Source organism: Medicago sativa, chromosome 8 (assembly GCF_051527215.1).
Source record: "Medicago sativa cultivar Bolivia chromosome 8, Bolivia_mono, whole genome shotgun sequence".
Lineage (NCBI taxonomy): Eukaryota > Viridiplantae > Streptophyta > Magnoliopsida > Fabales > Fabaceae > Medicago > Medicago sativa.
This window is the reverse complement of record NC_140756.1, coordinates 25,218,523-25,235,445: the sequence shown is the minus strand read 5'-3', so window position 1 is coordinate 25,235,445 and position 16,923 is coordinate 25,218,523. Positions and strand designations below refer to the sequence as shown.

General features: G+C 32.5%; 2 protein-coding genes across 2 annotated transcripts; both read left to right on the top strand.

The window, feature by feature from the left end:
- Positions 1-804: 804 nt before the first annotated feature.
- LOC146897858 ((+)-neomenthol dehydrogenase-like) lies at positions 805-4,111 on the top strand. The gene is made up of 5 exons (XM_085731884.1): positions 805-894; positions 1,494-1,740; positions 2,334-2,408; positions 2,572-2,748; positions 3,578-4,111. Exons 1-5 carry the CDS (start codon positions 875-877, stop codon positions 3,953-3,955), a joined length of 897 nt encoding a protein of 298 aa, XP_085588010.1. The 5' UTR covers positions 805-874; the 3' UTR covers positions 3,956-4,111.
- Positions 4,112-6,152: 2,041 nt separating this feature from the next.
- Positions 6,153-9,426, top strand: LOC146897857 (short-chain dehydrogenase/reductase 1-like). Its single transcript, XM_085736482.1, has 5 exons — positions 6,153-6,172; positions 6,408-6,714; positions 7,031-7,105; positions 7,749-7,925; positions 9,009-9,426. The coding sequence occupies exons 1-5, from the start codon at positions 6,153-6,155 to the stop codon at positions 9,384-9,386; spliced, it is 957 nt and encodes a 318-aa protein (XP_085592608.1). The 3' UTR covers positions 9,387-9,426.
- The last annotated feature ends 7,497 nt before the right edge of the window (positions 9,427-16,923 follow it).

Here is a 16,923-nt window from a genome sequence, read left to right as displayed (position 1 = left end):
TGAATTTTAGCATGTTTTCTCTCCGTCTTATTTATAATCAGTGAGTTATCTGAAGAAAAAAAATTGTTCTAAAATAATTGACTTATTTCACTTTTCAATACATTATTAATTACATTTTTCAATTATAATCGTAATTGATACTAATTTCATCACACTCTTAATTCAATATATTCAACTTTCAATTTATGATAACGGAGAATACATTAATACATGACAAGACACTCAACCATTTTTCTCTCTTCTTGAATTATACATTTTTTCTTAATATATGTGAAATGAACCAAAGACTCGTTTACAATGGAATGAAGGAGTAGCTACATAAAAATAAAAAATACTCCCTCCGTATCAAAATGAGTGTCGCTTTAGCAAAACAAAATTTGTTTCAAAATGAACGTCACTTTCAATTTCCAATGCAATAATAACTTTTTCTTTTCAATTGTACCCTCCAATTAATACTCTGCACGCTATTTCCAAAGTATTACTTTTAAAACTAACCAATAGTTATTAAAGATAATTTGGTAAAATAACCATTTTCTTTCTTTTAATCATTGCATTTCTTAATATGTGTGTAAACATTTAAAACGACACTCATTTTGAAAGGAGGGAGTAAAAACTACTCCAACCAGAAAATGTAACTTTTTTTTCCTTAAAGTCTTTAATTAATACTAGTCACAGAAACGGGTGTAGTGTGGTAGGAGGCAATTAATATTCACTCGAAAAAGGACAATTTTTGTGCAGTTTCACCATTTACCAAAACAACAAAATTTATCTTTATATGATGACTACCACTATCGAGTCAACATGCAAAGTACAGAAAGCACAGAGCTATAGCTGAAGTGAAGCATTATTCTCTCTATTCAACTTCCACCTAAAGATGGGATCAATTGCAGAAAGGTAACCAACTAAACCAACAAACTTTATTTTGCTAAATTTTTTTATTCTGGTCGTGGTGACAATTGTGATTGCCTTGCAAACTTTACTGGATATGTTTGGTATCATAATCGGTATATCAGAATCATGATGATCCACTGTAATTTTACAAAAGAAAAAAAATTAAAAAATCACGATAGATCATCGTCATGAATATAATATTGTAGAGAGATGCATGGCCAGATGTGGTTGATGTGATTTCAATTGTGGCTGCACTACGGTCACACACATACAAAATTCACATAAACTAAGTCGTAATTTTTTCTCCAATTTAGTCCTTATATTATACCAGAAATTATATAACAACATATAATAAATAGTTCTTACAGTATATAAAATTCATCAATTTAGTGTCTAAATTATATGAAAAATTCGTCAATTTAGTCCTGAACATCTTAATAACACGGACTAATTTGATGAATTTTATATAATTTAAAGACTAGTTATCATAATTATACAGTTTAAGAACCATATAGAGAGGGTAACATTTTAAGGACTAAATCGATAGTTTATTCTAACAAATTAAACTAGTATGAAACCATTTGGGTTGAATTTGTTTGCAGGATTGCAGTGGTGACTGGAGCAAACAAAGGAATTGGATTTGAGATAGTTAAGCAGTTAGCTTCAGCTGGAATCAAAGTTGTGCTTACAGCAAGAGATGAAAAAAGGGGTCTTCATGCTTTGGAGACACTCAAAGCATCTGGTTTATCTGATTTTGTTGTCTTTTATCAAGTAGATGTGGCTAATGCTGCAAGTGTGGCATCTCTAGCAGATTTCGTCAAATCCCTATTTGGCAAACTTGATATTCTGGTAACATACAAAAATTGGTCCTCCTTTCCTCTTTTTTGTTGTTGATAATGAAAGTTTGTCCCATTTTAGTTGCATGATATTCTTGAATATAACTAATATATAGATAATTCATAATAATTGCTTATGTGAATCCATAATTGAATAATTTGTGTGTCCTCGTTGTTACGGCCTTGTGGTTTTGGTGTGAGGACATTTTATATGGAATCGCAGGTTCAAAACCAGGTCACCACATTTCCACCTTCCCATGTGTTTATTTGAGCATGTGTTGGCCACTAGGCTAATAGTAAAATAAAAAGGGTAAAAAAATCTAAAAATTTTGCGTGTTCATCTTGCAATTTTGGTTATAACTTGCTAGTTTTGTTCTTTCACATTCATGTCTGTTACAAGAGTGTTTAGGTATGTTTTATTTTTCTTTATTTTAGTGTAAATTGAATTTACTATATAGGTATTATGTTACATTTTGTTACTGTTTAATCAACTTGAGTTATTGAGTTATGCTGAATTTTCTTAACAGCTTTGAAGGGAATCTCATGCTTCACACTTTGTTACATATGGTATATGAATACTTAATGCAGAAAAATTGTTAAATGCAGGTTAACAATGCAGGGATTAGTGGAACTGTAATTAATGACAAAGATTTAGCTACTTTGCTGATCTCTAACCCTGGAGTAAGTATCTAGGTGTTTTCACCTTTCATTGATGATTATAGTTTTTAAAGTTGCCTCTTATTACAGCCTGCGTCGTTAATAAGTTTTGTTTAGGAAAACAATTGTCCTTAAATATGATCCGTTTGTAAAATTGCTTCGAGTATTCATGAATTGTTCTTTGCAGGCATTAACAGAAGATGAAAAGAACAAGGCAGTGACTCAAACATATGAGTTAGCTGAAGAATGCTTGCAAATAAATTACTATGGTGCTAAAATAACTACTGAATCACTTATGCCCCTCCTAAAGTTATCTGATTCACCAAGAATTGTGAATGTGTCATCCACTCTGGGAAAGTTAGAGGTAAGCTGTTTTAGTCCTTATGTTTTATGAATCCTTAAGGTTTTTCATACAATCAGTGTGACTAGAATAAGGTAAGAGAAAACTTTAAAACACTGCTGTTTGGGAAGATAGATGACTAAAGTGAAATGTTTCTCATAATTTTTATTGCTTAGGTATACTGTTGTTTTGCAATCAATATATGTCAGGTAACCTTGATAGAAAGTGAATCACTAGTTTTGTCTAAAACTGTAGGGGACTGACAATTTTGTCCTAAACTTACCAAAGTTTTAGAATGGTCATTGTTAAAATTGAAAATTTTATGATCACACTAGTATCATCTGGACAATTTCAGAAGTTAAATTGACCAATCCAAATGAACTCCTAAATTTCAATTCTAGAGACTATTACACCCACTTGAGTTGGCTTGGTGGTATTGCTTTGGGACCTGGAAGTGTGCTCCTCCTCAAAGTCTCAGGTTCGATACTCCCTGATGCCAATTTGTGTCGGCTAATTTAGCTTAAAAAAAAATTAGGGACTATTTTGAAATTTCTCTATTTCAAGAACCAAATCGTCTAACTTTTGCAACTTCATAGACTAAGTTTCTACTCACTCTAGATAGAACCAAATCGTCTAACTTTTGCAACTCCATAGACTTAGTTTTTACTCACTCTAGATAAAAAAATTGCGCCTACTTTGCCTACAAGTTAAAACATGGACAAAGTAATATTTTACTGAAAGACAAATAGTATATGTTATTCATAGAATAGAAAAATAAGCATGGTTATAAGTACATATTTTAAATTTTGGCTTAAATTTGAATGAGGTATTTTTGCTTATATGTAAAATACAGGGCATACAAAATGAATGGACTAAAAAAGTCTTCAGTGATGCTGATAACCTAACTGAAGAGAAAGTCGATGAAGTATTGAAGAAATTTCTAGAAGATTACAAAGAAGGTTCATTGGAAAGTAAAGGATGGCCTAAAACTGGTGGCGCTTATGTCTTGTCAAAAGCTGCTATGAATGCTTATACAAGAATTCTTGCTAAGAAATTCCCTACTTTAACCATCAATAGTGTTTGTCCTGGTTATGTGATCACAGATATTACTGCAAATACTGGTCTCTTAACTGCTGAAGAAGGCGCTGCTAGTGTTGTGAAGCTAGCATTGCTTCCCAATGGAAGTCCATCTGGCCGATTCTATAACCGGACCGAAGTCTCTTCCTTTTGATTAGTACTATACTATGTGGTTTAAGAACAAAATGTGACTATTTGCTTGTTATTGTTGTTATCATCGTTATGATTGTTGTTCTATTTAATATTGACAATATTATTGTTATTATTGTTACATTTGATGTTGACAATGTTATTACTATTGTTGTTGTTATATCAAGTTTTCTAGATTATCGAAAGTGTTTATCTGCAAAACTAATAGATTGTTGGAAGAAGAAAATAGTTTAGGAAGGGAACAATAAAGGTTTTTAGGAAGATTACACTTTATTTATTTTAAACTCGGCATCCGGCCCAATGGTCGACTAAATCGTGAAATCAATCCCACTATCCAGCAGCGGAGAGGACTACTCTTTATTATTATTGAAATGCTTTGCTCTTTGGCTTGGTTTACAAATTAGAACTCATCCCTTTTTAAGGCTTGAATGCAGATATCTGCACAAAGACCTTGTACCTACTGTATTTTGGGTGTCTAGAGTTCATAAGTCAAAATTCATAAGCTTGTTAAAGGAGATTATCAAAAACAGCTTATATAAGCTAATAAGCTCTGATAATTTTCTCTCCCAAACAGTTCTACCCAACATCTTGATAGCCAAATGGACAAAATCAAGATAACAATCTAACACCCCTCATACTTGATTTGACATTTGAAGTAGACTTCTCAACTTTATAAAATCTTTATGTTTGAGAGATTTTGTGAAGATTTCAACTATTTGATTCACATGTTCTTCATGTACATCTTTTCTTGCTATGCACTCCCTTATGCTCTGATAGATGAAGCAACCAATACATATTGTGCTTCACAAGTTGAGAGAATGACTATCAAGTATCAAGTGCTTCTTTGGTGTTCTCGTGAAAATTGAGTTTCCTATGAGAATACAAAACTGGTGGTGTATTTGTGATCATCATCATGTGCAAACCAATATCTATCACTATAGCCAACAAACTTATAGAGGTTATATTCAACTGCTTAGAACAATAAGCCAAACTTGGTTGTTACATTAATATATCAAATAACTATTTTTGCAATTTTGAGATTAGTAGTTGTTAGATTCACCATCTTGATGTTTACTTCCATTGGTGTTGGTGCTGGGTTATAATTTAAAATCCGGACCTCTTAAGTAGGACGGTGAAAAAACAAAAAACCACACCGTATGTTCAGCTCGTAAACTACTTGTCACAGTCTGCATTTATTTAAACAATCATGATATTTGATTTAGTTCAGTTTTTGGTTTTTTTCAAAGTCCTAATTAGAGGTTAATGATAGCAATTTGGTGCAGTTTAGTTCACTAAGAATCAGTTCTATTCTTTTCTAGAGGTAATTAAGGTTCGGTCCAAAACCACAGTACTGGTGCATCGATCCTTTACACCATTTTGGATCAGGATAAACCATTAACGGTTCGATTCAGTTTATGAACTGTTGTAAAAATTCGATTTGGTTTCATTCCTAAACTAAACCATGAAAATTCCTACTTTACTTGTATCAAACTCAAACTTCGTCTTGTTTTTCAACTGTTGAATCTCATTTACATTACTGTTTGTTATGAGCAGATCGCCCATATTTACGCACACTAATTGAAAATCAACATTATGCATGACCTTTACATATGTCCAATTTTTATAAGAACTGAATTTATACTTTCATTACAAGCTAAAAGTGTCTGCTTTAAGAAATGCAATGCCTTTCATAGTCTCAGTACAGTACATTTTCTTCTTCACCTTTTACCTTTAATCCAAAAGTAGTCAATTGAGGAAGGCAGTTTTAACGTCAAAATCGAACAATTAATCAGGATGAGCAATGTACATTTCACCAAGAGTTAGATAAACAGTATTCCTGTTATAGCAGAAGTGTAATGAGACTGATACATAACATGGTTAGGCGGTTGCGCAGATCTCTCCGTCCATTTCTATACACTGCAATCTATCTCTAAATATTACTAATCATCCTTTTTTAAAAGAAATTGTCTCAAAGTAATAGTCATCGAAATGAGTATAGAGAGGTAGGAGGCTATGAATAATCAATCACTCAGAAAAGTACAATTTGTGTGTAGTTTAACCATTCCATAACAAGAAAATTTCTCATGTTATATACTACTGTCTACTAGCACTTTAGAATCAACATGCACAGCACAGAAGCACAGAGCTAGCTGAACTGAAGCATTATTCATTTATGCTCACCAATTCAATTTCAACTAAAGATGGGACAAACTGCAGAAAGGTATAGCAAGTAGCTACAAACATTTTTTACTAAAGTTTTAGAATTCATTCTTGGTAATGGTTGTGATTGCGTCACAAACTTCAATATTGCTGACAATTACAGTTAAATGTAGCTGATGTATGATCTCAATTGTGATCGCATTGCGCTCACAGACATCAATTTAGTCTTAAAGTGTATAAGACTTATATCTAATTCATTCGATAGTACTTATAGTAAATAAATTCGATCAATTTAGTCTTAAAGTATATGAAATTCGACAATATTCTAAAACCACGCGGGCTGTGTTTGTTTCCAGGATTGCAGTGGTGACAGGATCAAACAAAGGAATTGGATTTGAGATAGTTAAGCAGTTAGCTTCAGATGGAATCAAAGTGGTGCTTACAGCAAGAGATGAGAAAAGAGGTCTTCATGCTTTGGAAACACTCAAAGCATCTGGTTTATCTGATTTTGTTGTATTTCATCGACTAGACGTTGCTGATGCTGCAAGTGTAGCTACTCTTGCACATTTTGTCAAATCCCAATTTGGCAAACTTGATATTCTGGTAACATAAAAATTTGGTCCTCCTTTCCATTTTTTTAAATGAAACTTTGTCACAATTTAATTGACCAAGTTACTTTTTTTATTCCTTAGTTTTAAATGAAAATAGTTTATAGATGCATGCTTGTTACAAGAGTGTTTAGATATGTTTTATTAAATCTTTATTTAGGTGTAAACAGTCTTTACTATGTATGTATTCTGTTCCATTGTGTTACAAGAGTTATGATGAATTTTCTTGATAACTTAATTTGAAGGGAATCTCATGCTTCTCATTTTTATTAGTAGAAGTATATTTCATTATGAAAATTTGTTGAATGCAGGTTAACAATGCAGGGATTAGTGGAGCTGTAATTAATGACAAAGATTTGGCCAGTTTGCTTATCTCTAACCCTAGAGTAAGTGTCTATAAACTATGGGTGTTTTCACCTTTATTTGGAGTTTTTTTAGTTTCCTTTCATTGGATGCCTTCTACGAAGCACGGACACTCTTTGGATTAGGCGTGTTCCGGTGTCGGACACGCGTCGTGTCTGACACCGACACATACGATTATACTGAATTATGTTATTTTCTCAAATTATTAACAATGTCGACGAGTCAATGTCCATGCCGTGTCCAGTGTCCGTGCTTCATAGTGCCATAGACTCTGTTTCTAAATAGAAGTTTCATTTAAATATAAGTGTCCTTAAATATAAGTCATTTTAAACTACTAGATATATATATTCTTTTTGAAATATACTACCCATATATAAGTCATTATGTAATATACCCGTTTTTTTTTAAGAAACTAAATTGGCTCACCTAAATTGGCATCGGTCAGAATCGAACCTGAGACCTTGAGGAGAAGCACACTTTAAGGTCACAAGTCAACACCACCAAACCAACCCAAGTGGGTTAATATACCCCTTATCTTGAAAAACAAGAAGTTAGAGTTTAACTCATCCATGTATAAAAGTGTATATTATGGGTAGTGATTAGCTTTAAAAAAAATGTTGTTATTGTTTATACTTTGGGTTTGAGTATTTGATTTGACCATTGTAGGCATTATCAGAAGATGAAAGGAAAAAGGCAGTGACTCAAACATATGAGTTAGCTGAAGAATGTTTGCAAATAAATTATTATGGTGCTAAAATAACTACTGAATCACTTCTACCCCTCCTTCAGTTATCTGATTCACCAAGAATTGTGAATGTATCATCAACTACAGGGAAGTTAAAGGTAAAGATACTTTAGTCCTAGTGTTAATCAATTCTTAAGGTTTTTCATACAATTAGGGTGAGTAGAATAAAGTAAGAGCAAACTTAGAACCTATTTTGCTTGGGAAGATAGATGACCAAAATGAAATCTTGCTCATAATGTTAATATTTTGGAATAGTGTAATTTTTCCATCAATAACTTAGTTAACCTAGATAGAAAGTAAATCATTAATTTATTCTTCAATTGTAGAGGAATGGACAATTATGTCTTATAATTAACAAAATTTTAAAATGATCTTTGAAATTGAAAATCTCTAATCACATTAATATTTTTTGGATTATTTTAGAAGCTAAATTGACCTATCCAAAAAAGAAATGCAATAAGGTATATAGTCGATATTCCCTCTAAAAAAAAAAATTTGCACTTATTTTACCACCAGGTCAAAAGCCGTTATGTCATCACTGTAACACTATTTTCAAACTCTTTTATTCGATAGAACCATCATTTTAAGTGGAACCTATGAAGCACGGACACCTCTAGGACTAGACGTGTCGCGGTGTCCGACACGCGTCAGTGTCCGACACTCCTATGACACCCGTACGACAAGTGTCGAACCGGTGTCTTAAATAATTGTTTTTTTCTTTATTTCGACACTCCTACGATCGGTGTCCGGCACCTATATAACACTCATATGAGCCGTGTCGGAAAACTCACAAATATCTAAAACAATTTTTTTTTCTCTCTTACTTCCACATGTACACCATAGATGCAAGAGTTGATTATATCATTTTTAGCGTTTTTGATAGAAGATAATAAATAAAGGTCAAATAGTATGATATCTTGTTGTATAACTTTTTCTAATGAAATAAATTGCTTAAGTTAGATGTTTATATATGTATTTTAATTTTCATTTTAGATCGTCTTTAAATATATTAACATATATGTAGCGGTGTCGGTGTCCTATATTTTTTACATTAGCAGTGTCGACGTGTCCGTGTCGTGTCAGGTGTCCGTGTCGGAGTCCATGCTTCGTATCAAATTATTTTTTAGTCTCTTGGCTTTTAACTTGATTAAGGTTTTATTGCTTATTCATGTCAAATCCAGAGAATAAAAAATGAATGGACCAAAGAAATCTTTGGTGATGCTGATAACCTAACTGAAGAGAAAGTGGATGAAGTATTGAAGAAATTTCTAGAAGATTTCAAAGAAGGTTCATTGGAAAGCAAAGGCTGGCCTAAAACTGGTGGTCCTTATGTCTTGTCCAAAGCTGCTATGAATGCTTATACAAGAATTCTTGCTAAGAATTTTCCTACTTTATGCATCAATAGTATTTGCCCTGGTTATGTTATCACAGATATAACTGGCAATACTGGTCTCTTAACTGCTGAAGAAGGTGCTGCTAGTGTTGTGAAGCTAGCATTGCTTCCCAATGGAAGTGCATCTGGCCAATTCTATCATAGGACTGAAGTGTCTTCCTTTTGATTAGTACTATGTTATGTGGTTTAAGGACAAAATGTGTTGCTTTGCTTGGTATTGATGTTACTATTGTTGTTATTTTTATTACATTTAATATTGATCAAATACTATTGTTATTATTGTTACATTTGATTTTGATAATATTACTATTATTGTTATTATTGTTGTTGTTACATCAAATTTTCTAGATTAAGGAAAGTATTTATATGAAAAACTAATAGATTGTTGGAAAAAGAAAATACTTTAGGATGATTTTGGGAGGATGGACATGAGAGATTATTTGAAAGAAGACTACTATTTGAAAATACTCATCCTAATTGTGTCTAGAATTCATAAGTATAAATTCATGAGCTTGTTAAGAGAGCTTATGAAAAACAGCATATGGGAGCGAAATAAGTTTTCCTCCCAAAGAGACCTATATACACTTGTACCGGTAGATAAGCCCACATAAGCATAAAATAAGCTAATCCAAATAGCTTCTAAATTTATTTAATGTTACTCCTCTCTGCTGACAATATAGAGAATCAGAGAGAAAAATGGAATAACAAAAGAGGTTGAGGTATCGATAGAATAACATAGCTTATGAAAATAAGAGTTACAATGAGAATATATACCAAACATTATATATCCAATAACTTATTATTTAACACTTTCAACTTATCATTTAATACGAGGTTGAAAGTGACAAAGGAGATTATTAGTTTGGTTGGCTTGTGCCTGGTTATTTTGAAGGAAATGAACTGCCACATTTTTTAACAAAAGGAGTTGTTTTTGCATCAATTAATTGAAAAACTGAAACTTCTATCTATTCAGTGACTAAAAGCTAAACATAAAAATTTAGTGTTTGATTTTCATCACCCGTGGATAAATCACCTTCAATGCTTGAGTTATGTTACCTAGCTAGTTATTTTTTTTCCTTCCTAACTAGTGTTTTTGTTGCTCCCCTTTTCCTTGGTGTCTGGTTTTTAATTATGTTTGTAGTTACTCTTGATTCCTAGCCTTGCACTCCTTATGCAGGTTAGGATCTCTTCTTAGTTTAATATATTTTATTTTGGTTTTTTCAAAAAAAATAAAAATATTACTAACTAATATTTGAAAACTAACTAACATATTCACTAAACTACATTTTTTCTTAAACAATGGACATTTTAACTAAACTACTTTTTTTTTTAGTAATTAACACTTTTCTTACAAACTAACATTTTTTTTTGCTAACTAACATTATTTTTACTAACTAATATTTTTATTACTAAGTAATAACATTTTTTTTACTAACTATACCAAAGGGATCATCTAGAAAAACTATTAGAGAGTCTATCAAGAAAGATCTAGAGGTTAATATTGTTTTTGAGTTGGAGAAATATATGGTTTTTTATGTCTTTTGATTTTTTTGAAAAAAAAAAAAATCGGTTGGAATGGAAAAACCCACCTTGTATGCCCCATATCTTCGACACACCTTTATGTTTTAAGATAAATGTAAATTATAATTTGTTTTAAGAATATGTGTGTTAGCAACATACACTTCAAAGTGTATTTATCCATTTTTTAGTTATAACTTGCTAAAACACACCTTTATAAAAATTAATGAGTGTCTTCTAGCGCATATATATATATATATATATATATATATATATATATATATATATATATATATATATATATATATATATATATATATATATATATACCTCCCGTGGAGAAATATTCAGAAATAGTGATTCTTCTTTGCTTTGCTAAAAATGCATACTTTGCTTAGTTAACTAGAGCAATGAGGGCTATTGAGCTAGCATATCAAAATAACTGGAACAACCTTTGGCTTGAGTTAGATTCTGCTTTGGTGATACATGCTTTCAAGAATAATTATGTAGTACCTTGGAAGCTAAGAAACAGATCGATGGAACAATTGCATCAACAAAACTAAGTCAATAAATTCCATTGCATTCCATGTGTTCAGAGAAGGAAATCAATGTGCTGACATATTAGCAAATATAGGCTTAACTTCTAATCACTTAACTGTTTGGTATGATGTCCCTGACTGTATTAGAGCTACTTATGTGCAAAACAAGTTAGGTATGCCTAACTTTAGGTTTGTTAACTACTAAGGAGATTATGACTTGGTCCCCCTCCTTTTCTTTGTTCTTTTTGTTTCATTTTGGTTAATATATTTTGGCAGCTTGGCTCCTTGCTAGGCTTGCCTTCTTTTACCTAAAATATATATCTCACCATAGACCAACTCCAAAGCCTAAATGATAAAACTGCAAAATGACAAATATAAGAGGTTATAAAAGCGCGTTACATTACATGCTGTTGTTTTTTGGATTTCCAAACTGTTAAATTTGAATTTCCAAATTCTATCATCTACCGAAGTTGTTATTAGGTTGAGCCACGACCAGGTCGCTCTCTTTAAGACGTTTCGTGGCACTACCCAAAGTTGTGCAAGGTAGACTATCAACCACGCCGCCTCCAGGATAAAACAAGTCCAGCTACAACTGTTCGATTAACTACTGCACTGTAGAAAAATCGTTCGAGAATTACACCCTCAAAATATGGCTCAATCGTTTGATCGAAGCCACTCGATACGGTACGTAACCGCTCTATTCGAAACCGTTCAAATTAATATGGTATTATTACCATTCTATTATGGTGCTGAGACCACTCAAATATGGTGTTACCACCATTCTAACTTCTCCAAAACATGAATATGGCACTACGACCACTCAAATATGGTGATACCACCATTTCTCTTTAAAATAATATATATATACTGTTAAGATCATTCTTTAATATGATCTTAATAGTACTCTATATTCCGAAGAATCATATATTATCGAAGGGACTATGAACTTAAGACCAAGGGACTATGGTCTTAAGAACACTCTTAATGCCGAAGGGACAGAAAGGAGTAGAAGCAGAAGAAACTTGTTAAAAACAAGTCGGAGGGAGAAGAGAGGAAAAAACACAGGAAGCATCGACTGTGAATTTTCGGTGTAAAGAATCAAATGGGGCGAGCTCTCCTTTTATAGGGAGAGTTTGTAACAAAAAACGAGTGACTTGGGGATTAAGTCTGCTTAATCCTTAAGCAAACGCGTTTTGTTTCTTAATTGGATATATCCGGAAGTTTCTGGATATGCTTTTGGATCGGGTCAGATCGTAACAAATTTATTTGTTACGTGTAGCGCTTACGGATAATGATTAAATTAATTAATTAATTAATTTAACATTTTCAAGTAACAAAAAAAATATATATCAATTTTTTTTTTTTTTTAGGCGTTCACCCGTTCACAAAATTGGGTACCCCAAGGGCACACCCTTGGATGTCACTTTTCCCATATATAAACACTTACTAGTTGGGGTGACCCTTCAACGTGGGACATTTTTAAGTCACACCCACACACTAGTTTTTTCATAGTGTTTTTTCTTTCCAATTTTCTTCACTAGAATTAACTAGTGTTCCAACAATCCCCCACTTGACTTCAAAATGGTTTCGAGAAATAACGTAAAACGTTTCCATAAGATTTGCTAATATACAAAGGTGTCGCCAACAACTTGAACCTTAGCATAGTGGAAGGTATTCTGATTTAACAAGAGTTGCTTACAGCATTGAACTCTATCTCAGACATAGAATCCACACACAAACCTTTTCATAGGTGTATTCTAAAAGCCCGTGCGTTTTAAGGCCCTGCACGTGTATCCCGGTTTTAACGAATGCTCTAGGAATTCTGCCTCAAAATTCCATAGGACCGGCCTAAGTTCCACATTCGTATAGGTGAGTCTATCAAGGGTACTCCTGTAGCTGTGTACCCCACTCAAAATAGAGTATAGATCTCATTAAGAGTTACTATTACCTCATCCTTCTTTCGCTGCAGGATCATGCTTTCTAAATTCTTTCTCTCATAGCATGTTCTACCACTTCATGACTTGTTTTTACCCATTGAACCTATTTCTTGGGATCTCCAGTCATGTAGGTCGGGTTACCATCACTTGTGGGCTATAGGCATTAGTCCCATCCTACTGGATGTTTCTTGGACTTTCTCTCTATTAAGTCCTTTCGTCAAAGGATCAGCTAAGTTTTCATTCGTACGTACAAAATCAACTCTAACCGCTCCATTTAGAGATACACTCTCTAATCGTGCTATGTTTTCGCCTTATCTGTCGTCTCTTACCATTGTAATAACGATTCTTAATCTTTGCAATAGCCGCGGTACTATCGCAATGAATTAACACAGCCGGTAACGGTTTCTCCCATGAAGGGATTTCAGCTAGCAAGAATCTTAGCCAACTTGCTTCTTCACTAGTTTTCTCTAGTGTTCTCATCTCAGATTCATTACATAGTGGACTGAGTCAATATCATTTGTTTTAACAAACAACTCCTCTAGTGATGCTCAATGTACAAACACTAGTCGCTAAATATTCATCTGAAAGACGTTCTATTTTTATATCTTGTACCATTTAGGTTCAATATGTTACTCCTAGTGAAGTAATCTTAGAGTCATAGTCTTCTCATGACTCTTTCTATAGCATGGCAATGCTTTCCATCCGTCTACTAGTAAACTTGCACAAGAGTTTCACGACATCGACAATGTCGGATCTAATACATTCAGTGGCATACCTAAGTGCTGCCAATGATGCTCGTATATTATGTTTTTCTAATTCCATCTCAAGTGTTCTTACACTTAGATCATAATATGTGATTGCAAGTTTACGGTGAGATAAGTACATTTCTTTAAGATCTTCTCAACTTTGTGAGAATTATCAAAAAAATTATCTTTTCTGATCTAGTAATCTTGAAACCAAGAATTACTTCAATTTTTGTTTAGGTCTTTCTTATCAATGTTGTTGATAAACAATGATTTCACATAATTCATAACATGAATCTTTAAATCAAATATGAGCAAGTTGTCTTCATAGAGACATATGATCGTGCAAATATTATTTGTCACTTTCATTCATTTTATACTCATTCGATAATATTAGAATGTCAAATTTTTCATGCCATTCCTCAGGAGTTTATTTTAGACCATTCAAATAATTATCTAACTTACAGACCTTGTTTTCTTGTCCATGAATTGCAAAATTTTTCAGGTTGTTCCATATAGACTTGTTCTTCTAGTTCACCATAAAAAGGCAACTTTCACATCCTTTTGGAGTACTATCGAGTTATAAACGGCGGCTAAAGGGACTAGTACTCTTATGGATATGATTTTAGTGACTGGTGAATGAATGTCGAAGAAGTCTATATTTTTCTCTTTGTCTAAAACCTTTGACTACAAGGAAAGCCTTGTATTCATCAACCGTACCAACAGGTTTTAGTTCTTTTTTCAAAAATCCAAGTACAACCGATTGGTTTTGCAACTATGAGACAAGTCAACCAAGTTTCATGTTTTGTTAGACTCTAGAAAATTCATTTCATCGTTTATTGCTTTTGCCATAATTCAGCATCCAATGAGGATATAATTTCTTTAAGACTTAATGAATCTTCTTCCAATGTATAAACCAAGTTCATACTCTTTAGCAATTTTAGCTTTCTTACCTCCTTGAGGTTCTATAACATCTTGTATGATGTTTTCATAACTATTTCTAATTACATGAATGTGATTAGATATAGTGCCCCCACTAGTTCTTAATTTTTTAAAGGGAAATTTATTTTGCCCCCACTAATGTCGTGCTCCCATTAGAGCCCCCACTAGTGCCCCCACTATTCTTTAGTTAAAGGGGTAAATATTTACATAGAATTCGACATCTTTTAAATTCTATGATCACTTTAACATTTAGGTCATAAAACCTATATGTTTCGTTATTTATTGCATACCCGATGAATACACATTCATAGGCTCTACTAGTGAGTTCAACTCTCTTGGGGTCCAGGATCTTAATATAGTCCAGACAATCCCAAGTTCGAAAAATAAGACAAGTTGGATTGTCTTTTCTTCAAAAATTTCTTAATTAGAATTTTTGTTCTTAGACTTGGGTACTCTATAAATTTCAATTTTCGTTATAAAAAATTGAACATTCAAGCATATCAATTTTATTTTTCCAAAGTTTACAGTCATCAATAAATATGATAAAAATATCATTTTATCATTTCTAATTTATGTGTCATTAAATTAACACATATCATTATGTTTAGAGATTCATATCCTCTGAATTCTAATTTATATGAATTTTTGATTCATATATCTTGACTGCAATAAATAAAATTGTTTAATTATATAACTTTGGAATTAAGTCCAAGTTACTCAAGTTTAAAATTAAACACTTGTTCGTGATCAATTTTGATATGTCAAATATTAAAATCACACAACTAATAACATAGAAGGAGAATTTAATTTTTTAACATACCATCAAAGTGCAATCTTTTTCCACAAGAGTGCATGGTACACAAGTCTCTCTTTAAGTCTGAGTCAACTCAGTCTTATTCAATAGAAATCTGAAATTCAGATTCTTTCTTAAACATAAATAGAATTTCACAATTCCATTTATTTTCCTTATTGCATATTTTGGATTATTTAAAGCGATTTTATCAATTCTTGTTAAAGATTTAAAAACCAGTATGTGATATCAATGTTTAAACAAAACACTTTTAGAATTCACCATAACAAAATAACAGCATTGCATTATTTTATTTTCTGCTCCAAACAATTTTTTATGTTTTGTAACAAACTAAATTTGTTTGGTTCTGTAACAAATAATTTGTTTTGTAACAAATTATTGTTTTCATCAAATAAGTTTTTAGTAACTAATAATTTGTTTTGTAACAAATTATTGTTTTCATCAAATAAATTTTTAGTGTTGTTGATTGAAACAACAATCACTTCATCGTTTCATTCGAAAGATGTAAATCTATAGCTTGATTTATCCTTAATGTATTTAGGGACAACTTAACCTCAATAAGTAACTTCTTCGGTAGACATAGCATATAGAAACGTCTTAAAATTGTTGTTTTTTGGATTTCCAAACTGTTAAATTTGAATTTCCAAATTCTATCATCTACCGAAGTTGTTATTAGGTTGAGCCACGACCAGGTCGCTCTCTTTAAGACGTTTCGTGGCACTACCCAAAGTTGTGCAAGGTAGACTATCAACCACGCCGCCTCCAGGATAAAACAAGTCCAGCTACAACTGTTCGATTAACTACTGCACTGTAGAAAAATCGTTCGAGAATTACACCCTCAAAATATGGCTCAATCGTTTGATCGAAGCCACTCGATACGGTACGTAACCGCTCTATTCGAAACCGTTCAAATTAATATGGTATTATTACCATTCTATTATGGTGCTGAGACCACTCAAATATGGTGTTACCACCATTCTAACTTCTCCAAAACATGAATATGGCACTACGACCACTCAAATATGGTGATACCACCATTTCTCTTTAAAATAATATATATATACTGTTAAGATCATTCTTTAATATGATCTTAATAGTACTCTATATTCCGAAGAATCATATATTATCGAAGGGACTATGAACTTAAGACCAAGGGACTATGGTCTTAAGAACACTCTTAATGCCGAAGGGACAGAAAGGAGTAGAAGCAGAA